Raw genomic sequence first — 20,644 nt, 5'->3', positions numbered from 1 at the left:
TGAAATTAGTTCTAGTGGAGCATCATTGAGCTCATTGATGGTTTTCATGCTTCTAGGTTCCATTTACGGAGTATTTATGAGATAAACTAGTGGATTATTACTGACTTGGAGATAGTTTTCAGTGCGGTATATAGATCTTGTATACTAGGGCATATTTTCCCATTTTGAGGTTACCAGATTCCTATCGGATTTAGTTAGGGATTTATCAGAGACATGTTGCTACTCTCGAGATTATCACATCCCTAATCATTTTGGTTATTCATTTGAGATTAGATTTAGAGTGTCTCCATTGAGGCATTGGCCGATACTTCATTCTAACTTCTTAGCAGATTATTGTTGAGTTGGAGATAGTTGATTGATGATGTTGGATTCATCATTTTGTTGTGCATTATATATCCACACTGGGGCATATTTCCCTTTTTCTCCGAGGTTCCTTCTTGTTGTTGGATGGTATGGCTACCTCTATTCATGGTCATAGAGAAGTTTGATGGATTTTCACAGATTCTTTATTATACTTCTAATATTCATACTAGGGCATATTCCCCTCTCCATGATGAGATTGTGTTCAGGCAGCAATACATAGATAGATGATCATTGTTGGTTGTTTACCTCATGACTTCGACATCATACATTATATTAGGGCATATTCTCCTCCCCTTGATAAGATTTCGTTTGCGCAGTGGTACATAGATAGATGATGGGTGTTGGTTATTTACCTCATGACTTTGACATCAGATCTTATACTGGGACATATTTCCTCATTTTCTTTGAGTATCATTGAGATTGAGACAATGGCCAGTTTGGTTTTAGATTGAGTACTAGTCTGAAGCTTCTAACGGTTGCCTATATCAAGACCTTGCTACATGGATTTGTTGAGATAGAGATGGATCGCATCAAGTTTCACCTGAGGAGCATAGGTGGATCCTTTAGCCAGATGCTCATGAGATAGATTGCTTTCGTCATTGTTACATTGCAAATTGGGTTATCTAGATAAGTAGTATTTTGTGCACTTTAAGATATGCTTTTAGATGAGTTGCGATACACACTCCGAGATTTACCTTTTGAGGTTTGTCGCTAGAGCAACTTGTGAGACATAGAGAGTTCTTTCAGTTCAGATTCTTCATAGGTTTGTCATGATGCATCTATTGTTGACCCATTAATTCCAACAAATGATTGATTTATTGGTTGTTTCAGCAGTGTGAGCACTCTGGATACTAGGACATATTTCTCTTCTTGAGTTCAGTAGTTCGACCCTTGGCATTTTGAGTATACGGATTTGAGCCCATTTACTTCCTATCCACTTTCGAGTTGGTCTTCTTTATCTGTTCCTTCTAGGCCTTAAGCCTCGTAGCCCTGAGCTATCCATTTTTTCTAGACCTTAAGTCTTATAGCCTTGAGCTATCATTTCCTTTTAGACCCTGAGTCTTATAGCCCTGAGCTATCCTTCTTCCCTTAGGCCCTGAGCTATCATTTCCTTAAGACCCGAAGTTTTTCCAGCCTTGAGCCGAGCCTTCATCATTTGGTCGCCCATGAGTGGTTTGACCTGGAGTTTGCGTATCACATTCTTTTTCTAGCTGATCAGTCATAGAGCCTAGAGCTCATAGACCTGAGCTGTTCACATAGCCTTGAGTTATTCATTGTAACCCAGAGTTACTCGTTGCATCATGACCCAGAGTCATTCATTCCATCCATAGCCCTAAGCTATTCATTGTAACCTTGAGTTACTCATTGCATCATGACCTAGAGTCATTCATTCCATCCAAAGCCCTGAGTTATTCATTGTAACCCTGAGTTACTCATTGCATCATGACCTAGAGTCATTCATGCCATTCATAGCCCTGAGCTATTCATCGTAACCCTGAGTTACTCATTGTAACCCTGAGTTACTCATTGCATCATGACCTAGAGTCATTCATGGCATCCCGAGTCCTGAGCTCACGACCCAGAGTCGTTCGTATCCTTTACATCCCTGAGATGTTTTGTTTTCATCATTCTAGCCACTTGTGAGTGGCCTTGACCCGACACCATGATGTGTTGGTTCGCAAGTATACGAATCGTTCAAGTAATATAATTGTACCTAAGTATGGATATTGAACCCACAAGGACTATGCTACTAATTACTAAAATTTATTATTTCTACTACTATTTGATCAACCAAATATTTAAAGTTGTAGAAGAAAGCAACTTAAACAATTAAAGAAAATAAATTCAAACTCTTATGATTTAAACGATCTAGGGCTTTTGATTTCACTACAAACACTTTTCATGCAATTGATTGCTTGACTTAATTCCTGTTATGCTTATTTGGAGATTTAATTCCCTAAGCTAACCAATATTTTCTCTCGAAATATATCAGATTGCTCCTTAAATTACTAACCTAAAATATCTCTATGTGAATTTAAGTCTAAAGGAGTAATTAAGATTTATGGAATTATTATAGATTTAACTATTAATCTCTTAGAACATGGTAATGTATCTTTACTATTCATTCATTCTAACGTAATCTATTCTATGGATCTAATTTAGATTCTAACTCTCGTTATCAACCCAAATCATAAAATCAATCAAAACTTGGGCCCTTAAGAATTGAGAGCATTAAGCGCAGAATAGATACACAAATAAATTGATGCAAAATAGAGAATTAATTTAAACCGATAAAAAACATAAATCGTGATTGAGCTACATCTCAGCCCTAGACAAAGGAAATTAGTTCATCTTAAGATGAAAAACAAACATCCTGAATTACAATCATAAAGAAAAATGAAGAATAAACCAGAAAAATATAAGGAAATCTGCAAATCCCCTTTTTGTTCTCCAAGCTCTCTCTTCTCCTAGGTCTTTAAGATCTTCTTTCTTCTAGGTCTCCAAAATCCCCATATAAACCCTACTTTCGTCTATTTATAGCCCTAGTATTGTAAGCTGACGTCCTACCTAATTCGGATTTGAATGTAATGAGATAAGGACGAATAATTTTCAAAATTTAAATATCGGGCCGCGGCGCTCAGTGTCTCCCGCCGCAACGCTTTAGTCTCGGGATCCCAGGATTTCTGAAATTCCTTCTAGCGTCGCGGCGGATAAGCTCTTCCAGCCATGGCGGTTTTGTCTCGGGTCCCCAACTATGATTTTCCACATGCATACGCTGCGATGCTTAAGTCCTTCCCGCAGCAGCGCTTTCCTTTGGGGTGAGTTACGCAAATTGTCACGTAAGAGGTCGCCGTGGTGCTTGAGAGCTCTCGCCGTGGTGTTTGAGAGCTCCCGCCGTGGCACTTGAGAGCTCCCGCCGTGGCAGTTTTCACATTTTCGTCGAACTTCATATTTTTCTTCCAATCTTGCCTTATATTGCTCCATTTTCTTACTCTTGGCTATTTGAGACCTAAAACAATAAAAATAATGATTGTTGAGATAAAATTACTCTTAAACTAATGAAATATCAAGTTAAATCATAGATAATAAGTCGTTGTAAATTGACTTATCACACCATGAGCCTGAAAGCATCCTAATCGGCTATCCATTTAGAGCCCTAAGCTTACGACCCAAAGTCGTTCTTCTTATTTATGACCTAGAGTCATTCTTAGCATTTAGAGCCCTGAGCTCATGACCTAGAGTTATCCATATCATTTAAAGCCCTAAGCTTTTGACCTAGAGTCATTCATAGCATCTAAAGTCTAGAGTTCCTAACCTATAGTCCTATTTTCATTTGTGACCTAGAGTCCTCCTTTATATTTAGGGTCTCGTGCTCTTGCCCAAAAGTCGTTTATCATATTTCTGACCCAAAGTTGTTCATCTTGTCCATGACCCAGAGTCATTCATCTCATCCATGACCTTGAGTCATTATTTTCATCTCTTTCCATCTTTGTGCTACTCATCACATACATTTCTCTCTTTACTATCATTCCCCCCACATAGAGTTGTTCCATCCTTGTCGTTGCAGCCCCATGTTCTGATCTTACTCTTGTCATGTGCTAGGATAAAATCTCTGGTCCTTCTTTAGTCCTTCGATACAGTTCTCTTCGTTCCACTCATTATTCGTATTTCAACTCACATTCTCTACACTCGTGATCTCTACCGAAGAGGGGAATATTTGTAGACCCTCCATTTTTCCCATTTAGCACATGTCTTTAAGTTCACTTCTAGTGTTCCACAACAATTCCTTGGTGGCCCATTACTACTCATGTAGCTTATCTTTTCTGAGCCATTTTAGAGACTTGGGTTGAGGGGTTTATCTAGCTCCACATTATGACCTTGGCTACCCTTCAAGTTTATTTTAGGTTTCACTTAGGTGAACTTTAGGTTAGACTTAGTTAGGCCCACCAAGTCTCACCCTAGGCCCGTATAGGTATACCCGGCCCATTAGGCACCACCTTAGGCCTATTTAGACACCTTAAGCCTGTCTAAGTTCACTTAGGCCCACTTAAGTCACTTAGGCACTTTTAGACTTACTTTTTATATGACTTGCATGATTGCATGACCTACATGACTTGTGTTGCTTGTACGACTTTCTTTATTATTTTATTTTATTTTTATTATATTATAAGTTTTCTAACTCATATTTCTTAGCGTTTTTTTTTTGCATGAGGAAATGAGGCTGCCATCTATTTGAAAAGAAAATCACCAGAATTTTGAAAAATGGGAGATTTTATTTTTAAGGGGGCAACCACCATTATATTTTCATGGGGATCAACTACAAAAAAAAAAAAAAAAAAGGAAGTGAGGATTTTTCTTTTTCAGTAAAGGGGTTTTCTGGAGGTTAAAAAAAAATACGAAAATGGAGGAAGTAGGAGTATTCTGGGATTATCTTCATAGGGAATAAGAAAAAAGTGTGGATTCACAGGTTTTTTGAGGATTTTTGAAAAAGAACCATAGCTGGAAGTCAAGCGAGTTGAGTCAAAGTTGTGGGGTACTTGCTCATCCAGTTGCTGCTACAAGTACTCCTTTGACCTGGGGAATCCTCTGAACCACCACCTTCGTCACCCATCGTCATCCATGGCCCCACAATTCAAACCTACCGCATTTCATAGCTTATCGACCTCAATTCAATCGATTATGCTCGTTTCATCCTTGACCAAACCCTTTCTCCAACTGATTTCTCTTGGAACTCCTTTATCAAAGCTGGCACCCTCCAAAACTCTCCATAGAATTCCTTGGCTCTCTATCTTTGAATGCTTCGGAACAACACTAAATGGAGTAATGTTACATACCCTTAGTCCTAAATTCTTGTTCCACCCTTAGTTCGGTGCTTGAAGATGAACACATTCATACCCATGTTCTAAGATTGGGTTTTGGATCTAATTTGTTTATGTGATTCTTTAATAGAGACTTGTTGTAAGTGTTTTTGTCTTGATTCTTCTCGAAATTTGTGGGTTGATATGGAGGTTTGAGATGAGGCTTCTCGTAATTCAATCATTTCAGGGTATGTGCACTAAGGGGAGGTTGAGTAGCGTGGGAGTTGTTTGAAGAAATGCCAATGAAAAGGAATGTGGTTTGTCGGACTGCAATGATAAATGTGTATGGGAAAGAAAGGGATTTTGAGGAAGATAGTGAGAGGCCAAAAGAAGTGTAAAAAAAAACTATTGGTTCATCATCAGGGATTACACCGAAGTCAGGAAAATCATATGAGGTTTCTTTCAGCTTCATAAATACTTTGATTGAAAGTTGTGCCAAGACGTCTGAAGCTAGTGCATCTACATCACCTGGAGATGACATTGGAATGAATCTACTTGTAGTGTGCTGTTGGAGAAATATCCAAGTCTGACATTGTCACTTTATTGAGTTTTTGTCACTCTATTGAGTTTTCCTGGGAGGAATTCCCCTGTACTAGAGGACTCTTGCTCTGGGGATGATGCCAAATTGACTCTGTTGGATGAAAACATTGGTCAAACCCAAAATCAACCTAATGATGGGGCGATTGGTGATATTGCTGCTGAGAGGGGCAATTCCAATGATTCTTCACAGTTGAAGAATGGTTTACAACATTCGTCTGCCCCTGTTGCGATTGACTTTTCTGGAGAAAACAAAGCCTGTAAGGAGAAAATAGGAGAGTGTAGTGCACAGTTGAATTCTTCGATTACAGAGTTGCAGCAAAATACAGACAGTCAATGACTAATATCCTCTAGCTTATGGGGTGGTTAATGCTGATAATGAAGAAAACTGGTTGTGGTTCCTAGAGCATCTGAAGTCTTTTATGATGAATCGTTATGGGGTTCTAATTTCAAATAGGAACCCAAGCTTCCTTTCAACAGCTAATAAAGTATTTGGCAGTGGCTACGATGCTCATTGTCTCAGCCGTTTGAAGGAGAGCCTAGACTACTTCATAAGTAATAATCAGGTCTTGAAGATGGGACATTTAAAATCTGCTCTTGATGTCAAGGTCAGGAACCAGAAAGAATATGTTCAGAACATAGTGTAGTTTGGCAACGCTTATGAGCACGTAGAACACACAAAATCTGGGTCCAGTCCAAGACAAGCTGAACCACAGACGGAACTAGAGAAAATGTAGGCTGATATTGAAAAGTTGAAGGCAAACAATGAAAAAGTTTTGGTGATCTTGAGAAAGCTAGAATTGAAAATTATGATATGGCTGAAAGTGGACATCTTAGAAGAAATTCTCTGCCAATCAGTTGACCCAAATGATTCTGAACTTGAAGAACAAATAATTCAGCACATGGCTACTGCCCTAGCAAATGCACCACCTGATCAGAAGAGGGCATTATTGTTTCAATTGATGGAACTGAATTTAGGAGAGAGAAGCTCTTTGTTGTTGCTACCACTTCTGCCTCTACCTCCGGCATTGACATCTACCACTTTTCCTTACCATGTCTCATGATCTGGATAACCCTTTACAAACTCAGATGGCAGTTGCAACCAGCAAAGGAACCTGTTGTTATTACTCTGAAAAATAAGAGAATAGAAAGAGAATCTTATACAAGAAGATGTGTTTTGTTCAAACTGAAACTAGCAGTATGTTGAGCATGGAGTTAGCCAAGAGTGACAAGGCACATATAATGAAGAAGAGATTGTAGCTTGCCCATCGTGCCAGACTCCAACCCTAATCTCAGTCACAGCCGACTTGCGCCTTCTTCATTTTACCCTGCATTCTCCGCTGCTGTCTTCCGCCGCCTCTGATCAGATTTCTTTTTGTTTGTGTTTCAGTGATGATTGAAACATACAACCTATGTGAATTTAGTTTACTAAGTTGAGGAGCTCCTTGGAGGTCCATATTGCAGTTGTATTTGCATATGTTTTATGGTGTTAGCTCAACATGTCCAACAATCTTGTATCAGGGCAGTTATCACTACCAAACCAGCAAATGGCATAGCTGGAACCCACTTCCAACAACTTGGACTCGTCGCTACCTAACATGCAAATGGGACAAATCGGAACCTTGCCCAATGACCATGGATTACAACATCCATCAGTATTAAGCAAGCAAATAGAACTGTTGGAACCCATATCTTGTATTCATATGTCTCCAATGATACCTGTATCAAGTAAGCAACTGGGGCAGATAGAACCAAGGGCTGATAATCTGGTGGCACAGCAGTGTTTAATGCCAAACAGGCAACTGGAAGTGGTGGATTCAAATTTGAATAATTTTGGATTACAATAGTCTTCAACACCCAATAAACGGAAGGCACCAATAAAACCTATATCTAATAGTTCTGGAACACAACAGATATCAATGCCTAACCAGCGGGTGGCACAAATGGAGCATAGACCATGGTCACAACAATTATTTGTTCCCAATAAAAAAATACTAGTGCAGGTTGCACCCACCACTCTAGGTTCACAGTATTTAACAATACCGAATAAGAAAATGGTGTATACGGATTCCATGTCTTGTAAATCTGCCCCTCAACAAGTAGTAACTCCAAAATGTCAAACCACCTAGATGAAACCATCTCCTAAGGTTCAATCAAAGTCATTTAAATCTGTGAGGACTAAGCTAAAGGAATCATTAGTTGATGCATTGGCCTTGGTTTACCAATAGCAAGATAAATCTCCACATATGGAAAAGAATTCTAAAAATGATGCTACAACTTCAGTGGACACGACAACAGATAATTTGATTCAGAAAACAATAAGAGAAGAAACAAGCAAATGCATGGTCCAACTTGCAAAATTAGCTAGAAATACAGTCATTGCAACTTGTGGAGGAAATCTGAAGCTACTGTCAGTCATAGGGGTAGTGGAATTGGGTCTTGTTTGCAGCAAAAAACCTATGGCTTTTTAAATAGGGCTTTAAATGGTAGGTTTGTTGGGAACAATATACAATTGGTGAATGGACCCAGCACTTCCGATGGCATCTGTATAACACATTGTATGGTGAGTCATCCAAACCTTTACAACGACAATTTGATCAACATCAGCGACCCCTTATTCAGGATGATAGATATGGGATGAACGTTGTTGATCCTTCAGGGTCTGCAAACTTCTATAATACTGTAACATCAGCTAGATCAATGATGAATACTCATAATTTGAATCCAATTATCTTGCAGTCGATATCCAAAACCAACTCCACTTTGACACCCAATCATTCAAATTTGCACAATGAACAACAGGCTATACATATGAAGCCTTAATCAATCAGTCAATCAGAAAATGCGAACTTCCAATCTCCATTTTCATCAAGGGAAAATATCTTACAACCTCATCGACAACAACAATTTCAGCAACAACCTCATCAGTTTCAACAGCAGTTTGTTCCACATCAACGTCAACAAAAGCCCAATAAAAGCCACTATTCTCATCTCTGGAAGTGAGAAAACTATAGATATTTGATGTCCAAAGTTGTCAACTGATCAGGAAAGCCCCAGAAGAAGTCTCTAAGTTAACCTGTTTGACTTGCTTAAATACGGTGCAAAGAAGCTTAGAGAATGGAATTAAAAATTTTATACTCCAAGTTGCAGTAGTAGTTCTGATAACACTCAAACTCGAAGCATCAAGGGATGTGACAGAATTGCTAGTAATGGAGATTTTGGAAGGCATCGAAAATATGCTGAAAGTATCAATTTTTGCCACTTTGATTAAATATCCAAGCAGTGAATGGCTAAATGTGTTTTAGGAGAAGATTAAGAAGAAATTTGATCCAGAAATAAGTTTATTCTCCCATTCAGACCAATGGCTCATCCATATGATACAACCAATCAAATCTCACCAGTTTTCAGATGTCGTTGAGAGTGAAGTTCAGGTCGAAGTGTTGGCATGAAATCAAAGCTCTCATAGGCCACTTCACGCTCTCTTCTTCACTCAAATAGGATTTCCTATTGGCACAATCGGCGCACCTGGTTGGGTGACTTGCTCGCTGTAGAAATTAGTGAGGAATTCAAGGGTTTTAGACTTTTGTACGTGAGTTATGTGATGGATAGTTGGTGATAAAATTAAAAAAAAAAAAAAAGGCCTTCCACCCACTACTCTCTGAACTAGAGATAGTGTTCCAATGGCATCAGATTGGGTTTTCCTAACCGTACAAGATTCAATGGCCCATGTAGAGTCACAACTTCTGAAGTAATCTGCAAAGGTAATAAAGGACTCTGTTTCCATTCTCAGAAAAGCTTTGTTAGTTATAGCGAAATTGAATGTTCCTAGATATGATACTATCCACATCACTAAAATTGAGACAAGCATCGAATTTGACACTTCCATTCCTATTATTGTCGCGTCTATATTTCATCCATACAGAAAATATGGGACTCTATAGAAGGAGATGAAGATTGCAACAACTTTAAAGGTGATGACGACAGTTCCAAGTGTAAAGATGAGAGCGTGAGAAAAACCTGGAGATTTCCCAGTTCTGGGAAGTGTCAAATAACTCACTGGAGGCAAGTTCATAAGGAAGAGTGCCAGTAATTAGAAACCTACAGCCTTAGTACATCTCTTAAGGCTGTTACAATTGAAGAAAGTGCTCATGAGAGGGTCTCAGTTGATGATAGCATGGGCTCACAGTTCTATGGTTCTGGTATGAAGCAGATCATGTTGGAGAATGCTTCCAGTAATATAATTAATCCTTCATTCAGCACTGGCAAGCCTGCCACCAATGCTTATTCCAGCATTGATACATCACGAATTACCACCATGGAGATTGTCGGGATCAACAAGGTTGAAGATGGGAGAGATATTTATAGGCATAGAATTTTTGGAGGGAAATCCACATCAAAATGAGAGATATCTTCCAAGGAAACAAGCCGCTCATTCATAAGGAGAAATCGGATGAGGGAATCACCAATTTTTTTTTGAAGGAAAAGATGACTTTTTGAAGGAAGTGGAACCATTAGAATTTTCTAGGAGAACACGCATCAGATTCGAAAAGGATGCTGTAACTTTTGAGAGAGGGTAAACTGCCACAGCACCATATAGAGCACCACGCTCAAACGACAGGGAAGAAAAAAAAAATGATTTTGAGGAAGAAGGAGCTCATTAGTAGCCACTGGAAAGGATACAGGCTGCAATCAAGTTATTCCTCAAATTAGCCGGTACAGAGCCACATTGAAAGAGCAATTCCTTGGCATTAGGAGGAGAACCACACACATACAGCTTGGAGACATTACAACAGTCCTCACACCTATTCGAAAAGTTACATCTTCAAATGATAGAAGTGGGCCATCAGTGAACTCCCTTATGCAGGTTAAGAATGACTAATCAAGATAAACGAAGAGGTAAAAGATGAAGCTCGAGATGGGTAAGAAGAAACAGAATCTAAGCTACAGAAAAATTCAAAAGTGAACTGCGAGAAAATGGATGAATCAGATGAACTTCTGAGCAAAGACTTGAAATTCTAGAATGAATGGCAGCAAGGGAATCAGATCTGAAATTGGATTTTGCTGCTTCACTACAATCTTATGTTGATGATTCGAGTTATGGTTATGAGAAACCAGACCTATCAGTAATCTACAGAAGACTCCTCATGCGTCCACTAGCAATGCAAACTTAGTCATACCCCCTGGTCCCACTCCAGCATGGCCACCTTGCCACACATCATACTCTTGATGTTTCTTCTTCTTCTTTTTGTGATCTTATACATCTTAAATCTAGATTTCAAAACATTTTTCCATAAAAAATAACTCTAGTTTTCTTTAAAATTCCTTGGGAGTTTCTAGGCATAAGATCTAGATTCTAACATACTATTTGCTGTCATCTTCCTTCCGGCATGTGTTTTCACTATTTTCAACTAATTTTCTTGATTTTTTTTAACAAGCATGAACAAGCTTCATGATTCCAAAGAATGAAATTCACTGAACCAATTCATGCAAAAGCAATTAGGGTTTTGGTGGGGGCCCCGACATCCACAATATTCTCTTCAATGTTGTTTGCTTGATATCTGATTGATTGTGCTTCCTCTTTGTGGTACGTGAGATTATTTTGCATCTGTTATTAAGTAATCTTGTTTCCCATAGAGGCGCTTTAGCTCGCTATCCAGGTACACTCCTTCTCATCTATTTTCGAGAATTCTATGGACATATATGTTATTGATGATTATATCCATACTTGATGTGATTCTTGGGTGCTTAGGTGTATACTTGATTTGCTTGGATAAAACACATGTTGTGTGTTATATTTCTATACTAACTTTTATGTTTTATGATAGCGCTTGAGAAGTAGTTAAGCACGTACTTTGACTCTCTCTTATTATAAGACTTTCTTGTTTGACATGCTATTTTTTTTAAAATCACCTGGCCTACTTAGGTATCCATAATCAACCATTTAATTGTCACATTTCCCTTAACTTAGTTAGTAGAGACATTTGTAGGACTTAGAAGAATGCTACCTTTTAGAGGTACATTTCCAATAGGTAACCTGATCCCTAGACCTAGACTCGGGTTTTTTCAAAGACACGCTTTTCCGAAAACTATGGAGTCACTTTTTTTAGGGTTTTATTTCTTGTTTTATTTTTCCTTTTAAAATAAAATAAAATAAGTGGCAACTCCGACTTTTCCAAAAATAAAATTTTCACCAATAAAAATGAGTCTCGTTGATCGAGTGGGAGCGCACGTAAAAAATATGGGTCCACAATGTCCTCTTTCCCATTATTTTTTATCTCTTTGATGAAGTTGTGTGCTAACCGGACCTACTCTACTTGCTCTTGTTATCCACTCTTGTCATGCTATGTGCATGGTCTATGTAATGCCCAAAGAATATCAAATAGGAATTCAAGACATTTTCTAACCGATACAAAACTTGAATCATTTTTCTAACTAGCCTAGACCTTTTAAATCATTACCTTCTCTTAATTGATTGGTAAAAATATGTTATGTATGATTATTTTGAAGTAACATAACCTTAAGAGAACATGAAAGTATGACTTCAATTAAAAATTTAGAACTTGGGAACTCTTAACTCTTTTCATTAAAAAAAACCCTTTAGGTGCATTTATGGAAAATCCTTCTACCTTTTTAGTTGAAATAATTATGAGATTGTGATATATTTTCATAACGGTGCCACGTAAAGAGAGAATATTTCTTCAAATTTATGAAACTTAAAGGCATTTTAAATTTTCTTCAATTTCTTATAATTATTTCAACTGCATTGATCAGTTGATTTACCTTTCAATATTTTAACATGTATTTTTCTAGCAAATAAATCTAATTATGCATACAGGAAATCATAATTCGAGCCATTTTTTTAAATATTGGGCCAAGCCCAGTCAACGTTTAGATTGAGTCCGGATTATGTGGGTCAATCCGGCCTAAGATACCATAGTGGCACTTTGGAAACTGAAGAGCCCATAACTCGAAGTTCAAGCACGGCCCATAATGGAGCCTTATGCTCCAGTTCTTCTGTCTGTATCAAACCACTTCGCTTCTGCCCGAGATATTGGTTTACGCCTAAGACCGTGAAAAAGCGACACGAGAATATGCAGGCTTTTCGACAATTTCTCGCCGCCGGCCACTGCTCTCCAGTTCTCCGGATCGGAGTCCGGGTTCTATCGACGTCCGATTCTGCTTCTCTAAAAAAGAACGTCGCCTCTATTCTGGATTCCCTCTCTCTTAAGCCAGGTACTCCGCAATTTTTTGTTTGTTTGCTAAAAAAATGGGGGAAAATATAATGAACTGCTTAGATTTTTAATTGTTGGGACTTCAGAGAACACAAGGCCCCTTTTGATTGATTTCAATGTGAAAATTTCCGCGAAAATTGTGTTGTTTTCCCTCTGTTTGGTTGCGACAAGGAAATGAAACTTTGGATCTTTGTGGTTTTTCACGCCTTTCTAGGCTATGTCTTCCCACATTGATCTGCATAAATTAAGAACCTTTATGCAGTTTAAGTCAAAAGTTGATATGAGATTTGATTTTGTATCTTACAGTTTCTACATTCAAAATTTTCGTTTCTGCTATTTTCCTGCATTTTCTTGGTAGCCAAATGGGTAACTGCTGGTAGATGGAAAATGTTGGACCAGTATTCACATTCTTTGGTGGCATGAACTCTATGCAGTTGAGGTTTGGGATACCAAATTGCACTCGTTCTGATAGTTGTATTGTTGTTGTTTATGGAAAAATGATCATATATAGGTGCCACACTGGTGCAGAACTGTGGGGATAGTGAAATTGGGAAGGTTGTTATTCAATTGGCGAAGGAGCGTAAGCTTCAAACCCTCAGCATAATTGATGATAAACCTGGAAGCGCTGATACCATCGAAGAGCTTAAAGCACTTGGTGCCGATATTGTTGTACCTGAAAGCTACACAAAGACATGGTACTTTGTTCTTCCCGATCTTCATTTTTATCTGTAATTGACTTCCTTTATTGTGATTTTGTTATTGGGTACACAACATTCGTGCTAGCATTTGTTTGCTGGCAGCAAATGAAATACTTTGGCACATATAATTAGCTAAAATTAAACCCGTTTAGGTGTTTCCATTTGCCTAATGGATGGGACGATTTTTGCACTCTCATGAGTCATGATGGAATCAAAGCTAATTTATTAAAAATGTTATTATCGGCTCTATTTTTCCCAAAGTTCTCTGGATGTGATATTTTATTGGGTTCTTTTGTTATTCTCAACTTGCAACTAGAAGCAATTATGTAGAGGTTGGCTGATAGGATGCATGTCAATCTCTTTATTTTAACACAACCATTTTGGGTTAGCTTCAGGTTGGCAGGATGATCTAAAAGGGGTGGAATTTATATTGGTGGGTTGTGTCAAAATTGAAGCGTTCAACCAGATAGGTTAATTCAAACGCAACATGAATGACAATCATGTTCAAAATATGAATCCAAGCATGACCTAATTATTAAATAGGTAACACATTATGTAAACCATTTGATAATTAGACCAAGTTAGGTCTTGTTTAAATCAAGACAATTGACCTCCCAACTGGACATGTTTATGATTCAATTGATCTATCCATTCAAAACCTAATTTTAAATGAGTCAAATGTGGGTTAAATATTTTATGATTATAATCAGGTTAATAAAAAACGATTATTAAATAGAACATTTTATGTAGATTGACCTAAAAACTACTTGTTTATTAAACAGGTTATAGGGCTCAACATAAATTTGACCTAAATACAATTATAATCAATCCAAGCCCATGAAAAACATGGCGGGCTTGAATGGTGTTTGTGAACCATATTAAACTTGGCCATCCTTAAATCTACTACATTTTATGGTTTTAAATCTGGGTAATGCTTTCACTATTTTTGTTGAGAATATTAGGTTTGATAAGTTGGCAAGTGAAAAGAAAATTTCTCTGCAGACTGCAGCTTCTTCTGTATTTGGTTTGTCCAACTGTGTCATTGGCTTAACAATTTCTTGACCTTTCCAAAACCAGTGAATTTTGGCTTCTGTCATTGCTTCCTAGTTGGAAATTCTTTTCCAGTTGATTGTGTTTCTTCCTCATGTTTTAGCTTCTTCTATCAGGTACATGAAACGTTTAGCAGGTGAGATGAGCCCTTCTGCAGGTTTGAATTTCAGTGACGGCTACCAAGCGACTGCTGTATGCAAAGCTGTGACAAGTGGGGGAACATTTCTCACATATGGAAAGGAATTACCCAAGTATGTTGCCTATGAAGGATCAGCCCGTAAACCAGTTGAATGGAGCACTTTTATCAAGGAAAAGAAGATGAAAGTGTTGAAGATGTAGGAAATGCTGTCATAATGAACAATAACATTGGTGTTTCAGCTACTTTGGTTCTGATGGGTAAGGAGTTTCTCTCATTGTTGAGTTGTTAGCGAGGAAGCTGACTGTCCTCATGTATTGCTTGGAGAGGTTGCTCTTTCCCCTGTTAAATTCGTAGAAAAAATGCTAAGATATGCTTGCTTTGCGATGCAAGCAAGGATACTTCACAAATTGTTTGGCTTTCTGATTTGAATTAGAAATAATCTGTCTAAAGCATTTGAATGTTGAAATGACAGTGCCTTTGTTTCCGGATTCCAGTGGACTTTGTCTTTGTAAACTGTGTTTACCACTTCGAGTTAGAATGCCAGAACATTAAATTTTTGCCTTGAAGATTGAAACATACTCATATCTAATCGCACTCAATTAGAGTTTTAGAGTTTTGCTTTGCCATATATTTGAAGTTGGGGTCCTCTAATATGACCTTTATATTTTGATTTTCAAAAGGATTTTGAAGGCAAATGCAGAATGAACACTAAGTGAGACTATCTCCGCTCCCTGATTTGAATTTGATGTTTTGGGTTGGAAACAAGGTGCAGGAGCCTTGCCTCCTGCTTTCCCCAAAAGGGAGGGTTGTTACTTGACCTTAGTGTGGCATTTGAATTTAGCATTTAGGATTGAAATGTTATCAAAACCTTCCTGTTTTCCAGTGTCTAAAGGTGCAAATTAACTTCCCCAAGTTAGATAACGGGATCAGGCTCGATAAGGAGGATAAAAGTAACAAATGATTTTCAAACACTTGCTTCTTGTAATTCATTACTTCATTTAAATTGATGAATGATTTAAAAATGTATCTGAAAAAAATGGTGAATTTGTAATCTCATTGTATCATATGACTATCAGATGATTTATTGTTTTCATGACCATGAATATTACAACAATGGAGGGTAATGTTTGGGTCTCTATCCTGCATTTTCTCGGCCAAACTGCTGTGCCACTCTACAGAAGTCGGGAGCCAGAAACAGCTAGGAAAATGCTTGTGGTCCATCTTCAGCAGCTTACCCAAAAGCACCACTCGAGATCCTGCATGTTACATTTACCATTAGAAAGAAATAGTTAGTATCATTTCCAATTATAGTCATACTGAAGTTGTGCATCATTTGATTCGAAGGAAGTGCTAGTAGGCAATCATTTTCTTCATCCTTGCAGAAATATTGCTCAGCTAATGCCCAAAGATTAGCTTGAAATTCCCCCTATTTGAAAGCCTTTCATTACGAAATTGGATATGCTTATTTTCAGTTTTTATCAGCCCTTTCAATACACTCTCAAGATTCTACTACTGTACCTCTCAGAGTGAAAATGCTTTCAGTCTCTGAAGCTGGCTGGAAATGTTTCTTCTGTGAAATATTCCTTCCTCACAGTCTCCATGGAGCAAAATCTCGCCTTCAAAAACCGAAAAGCAATAACAATGACATGAAAAGACACCCAAATAAATAAATAAAAGGGCTGGGCAGAATGAGAATAGCACTAATCAGTGTCGAAATTTAATGCTTGGATTTCATCATAGAAAAGTAAAAAAACACTTAAGATAGTTGATGATATATTATGATGGAATACAGCCTATCAGCAAACTGGAAAAAAAAAAAAAAAAAAGAAGAAAAAACAAATGAGGCGTCTTTGAAATCCTAATTCATGAAAATAACTGGATGCTGTGACGAGCAAAAATCTGCATAGTAGTAGGCTTACAGAAGTAGAGACACCAGGATAGATGAATTAGTTAGTTAGACACAAAGCAAAGATATCTGAAACTTGGCTGAATCAAGATGAAAAAGAAGTGAAAATCTGAAGGGAGCTTAGAAATAATGATTAAAGCATAGCATGGAAGTTGCATACCAGAGAAGCATAGGATTTTAATAAGGGCTTCACCAGCTGCCAAATTGGTTTAAATACAAAGGGAGCTTCCACAAAAAGGACCTGGCCCAGCCGCCTTGGATAGTAATAGTAGAATACATCAAACTGCCAGAAATAGAAAGAAGTCAGCCCATAATGTACCTATCAGAATTGGCAGGGAATACTGCTTACAGGTCTTAAAATTTCCAATGGCTACTGCAAAAAAACAAATCAAACAATTGTGATGTTAGATAAAAACAAAATAAAAACTTGAAAAGCACAATTCAATTTGATAAATGTGCAGTTAATTTGTATGCCTACTGTGTATATAATTAGCCAGCTGAAACTGATGCTTTTTGTTTCACAATGTTTAATAAGCACAAGCTAATCCTGTCAACAATGTAATGCCACACCATTAGCAGCAATGCCACAGGCACAACTAGATGATAGGGGTATTGCTGAAGAGAAAATAAGACAAGTACAGTAAACCAGATGCCTTTAAGACCTTCCAATCTTCTCCATGATTTTTTTCTTTTTTAATATTTCAAAGAAATATCTTAGGTATCTTAAATGTCCAAATTCAGCTTCACAGTCAGAATAGTTTAGAATTGTTGACGTATTCACCCAAAGAATTCAGTTTAGTAGTCATTTCATTTGAGAATTGCCTGGGCTATATATGCAATTGCCAAATATCACCTGTCTTAAGTTTTTCATCCAATAAGAAGAGACTGGTTACTTTAAGATTAAATTCTAATCCCAGCCAAGTTTAGATTTAACACAGAATCATCCAAAAGATGATTGTGCAGCTAGTTTGTAGAAATTACCAAAAAAGTTAAGAATTTAAGATCAGCATTCTCAGTACCAAAGCCCCGAAGATCAATTATCCCAAGTATTTCTTCTTTCCCAGCTGGGAGTTTACTCAACGCCTTCTCAATCAGAAACACACACAACTTCTCATCCTCAATAGGATCCTGCATCTGTGGACAAACCATTTTACACATACCATTAAGATACATGCCATTAAAAGATAAAAAAAGAACAAAGAGAGAGAAGGACAAGTTGAAATTCTTTACACAGGGTTAGAAATTGAAGAAACATATATACTCTGGAATATAAACTTTGGTTTGAGAAACAAAGATTGAAAAACTTGATTCTTTTAAATAGAGGATAAAGCCAAAAGAAAAAAAAAAAAAAATCTGTTAATTAAGAAAGTAGATAAGAAACTTTCAGACTTACAGCAGGAAAATGCTTTGATGCTACCACTATTAGTACTGGTCTATCATTGACATCAAGAAAGTCATGCACGTAGCCTTTTCCGGTTTCAGCTACAATTCTGACAGACTCTTCATGCAATTCAGACACACCAAATTCTTGACGCCATTTCTATTTGGAGTAGAAAGAAAACTGACATGGATAGAGATCCATAGCAATTCTCCAAAACTTTAGAACAAAATAAAAGGCTTATATAGTAAATTATAAGTGTTAAACATTGTTCTTTGACATACATTGCAAAAGGAAAGCGCAAACTTTTTTCACAGGGATGTCCCTTATCATTAATGTCAATGAGAATACTGGGTTTGGGGCAATTAAAACTTCTCGCTCTCTCTCTCACACTATTATTTCACACTGTTAAGAAAATACTAAACATGGAGGTGAAACATACTAGACGATGGTCTGTGCCACCCTTTCTCTGTCCCTTTCTCCCACTATTACTTCACTTTGTTAACATGAAGGTGAAACATACAAGCAGACGGTGCGTGCCACTCCCCCAATTAATTACTTTTCTTTGTTAAAGTTACTAAAATACATGCAGGTGAAACATAAATGCAGATGGTGTGTGGCATGTGGCTAATCTTTTCTAAGCAACAAAAATACCGCAGGCGACAATAGCTCAACAACTGAAGTAAACACATCAAACACAATATTCGGAAAGCAGAGAAATTATTGCCTTTTCATAAGGGGAAACTATCCTCACTGTCCTTTTGGCAATATGCTTGCACTTTTCTGTAAATCAAATTATCGGTTGATAGTCAATTCAAAATATTAAAGGCATCATTATGCAAAATAATTTCTAAAAATTTACTATCCTGAAAGCATAAATGTGCAGGTTATGGATACAATGGCTTTAGTCAATTTTGCGACAGCACCTTCAACCGAAAACTTTCGGTCCTTCAGAAACCATAGAATCATGTCTTCATCATCTCGTCCATTTCTGCCAACAGGGAGACTATGCTGATCTTTTTCAAGCTTCTCCTTTACTTCCATTACTAGCTGCAACATTGGAAAACATAGATTAAGGATCCATCAAACATTGGTATTTCATTGATGATGCAGGAAATAGTAAATAGGCTCCAATTTTGGAGACTATCCATCAAGGTAAATGAATCCGTAAAACAAAGGATATTACTCCAAAAAGACTTTTCTTGGGACTATCTTCTGTTGAAACAAACAGACTAATGGGACCTTTCCAGGAACTAGGATTGTTCTCCTCTGATTCATCCTCTATAGATTAAATTAACAACTTGAAACATTATTCATTGGTCAAGGAATTTTCGGCGTAGAAACTATTTATCAAACTCATCTTATGGAGCACCTTCCTTTTCTCATTCTTCCCAAGAACCAAACAAGACCTTAAGGAACTCACAAGGAAAAACAAAAAAATGGAACCATAAATAAATTTTAGTAGAATGCCAACCCCAGCCCAAATCAGAAACCGGAAAAAGTCTAGCTTCAACCACAATCTAAAAAACACAAATTCCATTGACAAAAAAAACCACAATGCTCCGCCCGGCTGCCAAGAAATTACAGAAAAAGAAAAGAAAAGAGAGATTAGAACAATAGTACACCCAATTCAACCCAACAGTAAACAAAGTCTCAAGCTTCCGTTCCTCTTCCCAAGGTTCTTCGACTACAAAAACAACCCTAATTACCTAAAAAAACAGCAAAAGAATACAGTGGAGACGAGAGAAAGTGAGTACCTTACGCGAATTATCGGAGTTGGAAATGCGATTTTGAATTGAGAATTTGCAGGTTGATAGGGATTTAGGGCGGAATTGGAATTGTGAGAGGGAAGAAGGGCGAAGAGGATGACTCAGACGCATCGCCATTTCCGAGCTCTCTGCGAAAACCAGAAAAAAAAATTGTGAGAAGGATGAGCATTCTCAGTGGGATAACTAAACTTCTCCAAACACCACAACGACGCCGTTTTGGAATCGGATGAAACTAGAAACAGCGAAACTTTGTCCCTTTTTGCCTTGGGCCGGGTTTAAAGCCTCTAGGCCATTTCATGGGCTTTAATCGTTTAAGATGAGGCTCACTTTATTCACAAAAATCGCCCTTTGTAATTTTTGCTAAAAATTGATGTTAGTTTCTTAATTTTTTCTTCATCCATGACCACTTGATGACATCGTTTTCAATATATAGAATTGACTTATATGTAGATATTTTGGGCCTACTGATACGTTCATATTGACTAAATGAATCAGCTCAGGGCATCTTTAATTGGGCTTAGACAAGCCTTTAGATAGGCCCAAATGAGTTGTTTGCCGGGCTATAGCACAGCTAGGAACCTAAATCCCAGCCCTAGCCTGACCCTAAGCCTAGCCCAGTTTCACATTCGGGTTGAATGTTTTTTACGTCCATCAGAAATTTGACATTTTTAAAAAAAAAATTTAAATAATATGATACACCTCATATAGATGAG

The 20,644-nt window shown here is 37.6% G+C and overlaps 2 protein-coding genes across 6 annotated transcripts; one reads left to right on the top strand and one right to left on the bottom strand.

Annotated features, from left to right (window-relative positions):
• Positions 1 to 12,784: 12,784 nt before the first annotated feature.
• Positions 12,785 to 15,444, top strand: LOC117934484 (enoyl-[acyl-carrier-protein] reductase, mitochondrial-like). Its single transcript, XM_034856188.1, has 3 exons — positions 12,785 to 12,992; positions 13,503 to 13,686; positions 14,856 to 15,444. Exons 1-3 carry the CDS (start codon positions 12,851 to 12,853, stop codon positions 15,076 to 15,078), a joined length of 549 nt encoding a protein of 182 aa, XP_034712079.1. The 5' UTR covers positions 12,785 to 12,850; the 3' UTR covers positions 15,079 to 15,444.
• Positions 15,445 to 15,854: 410 nt separating this feature from the next.
• Positions 15,855 to 20,089, bottom strand: LOC117905073 (CRAL-TRIO domain-containing protein C3H8.02). Of its 5 annotated transcripts, none has more exons than XM_034817956.1 (7): positions 19,920 to 20,089; positions 19,029 to 19,212; positions 18,890 to 18,945; positions 17,766 to 17,918; positions 16,945 to 17,067; positions 16,397 to 16,494; positions 15,855 to 16,134 (listed from the first exon to the last, which is right to left on the bottom strand). In XM_034817956.1, the coding sequence occupies exons 1-6, from the start codon at positions 20,046 to 20,048 to the stop codon at positions 16,417 to 16,419; spliced, it is 723 nt and encodes a 240-aa protein (XP_034673847.1). In that variant the 5' UTR covers positions 20,049 to 20,089; the 3' UTR covers positions 15,855 to 16,134; positions 16,397 to 16,416. The 5 variants fall into 5 exon arrangements, with proteins under 5 accessions (XP_034673847.1, XP_034673846.1, XP_034673848.1 ...); XM_034817955.1 differs by lacking the exon at positions 18,890 to 18,945 and adding an exon at positions 18,178 to 18,324 and having other exon boundaries at positions 19,060 to 19,212; XM_034817957.1 differs by having other exon boundaries at positions 19,089 to 19,212.
• Positions 20,090 to 20,644: the final 555 nt, after the last annotated feature.

Source organism: Vitis riparia, chromosome 17 (assembly GCF_004353265.1).
Source record: "Vitis riparia cultivar Riparia Gloire de Montpellier isolate 1030 chromosome 17, EGFV_Vit.rip_1.0, whole genome shotgun sequence".
Taxonomy (NCBI): Eukaryota; Viridiplantae; Streptophyta; class Magnoliopsida; order Vitales; family Vitaceae; genus Vitis; species Vitis riparia.
Note: the sequence above shows the minus strand (reverse complement) of the source record. Positions and strands in the feature narration are given on the sequence as shown.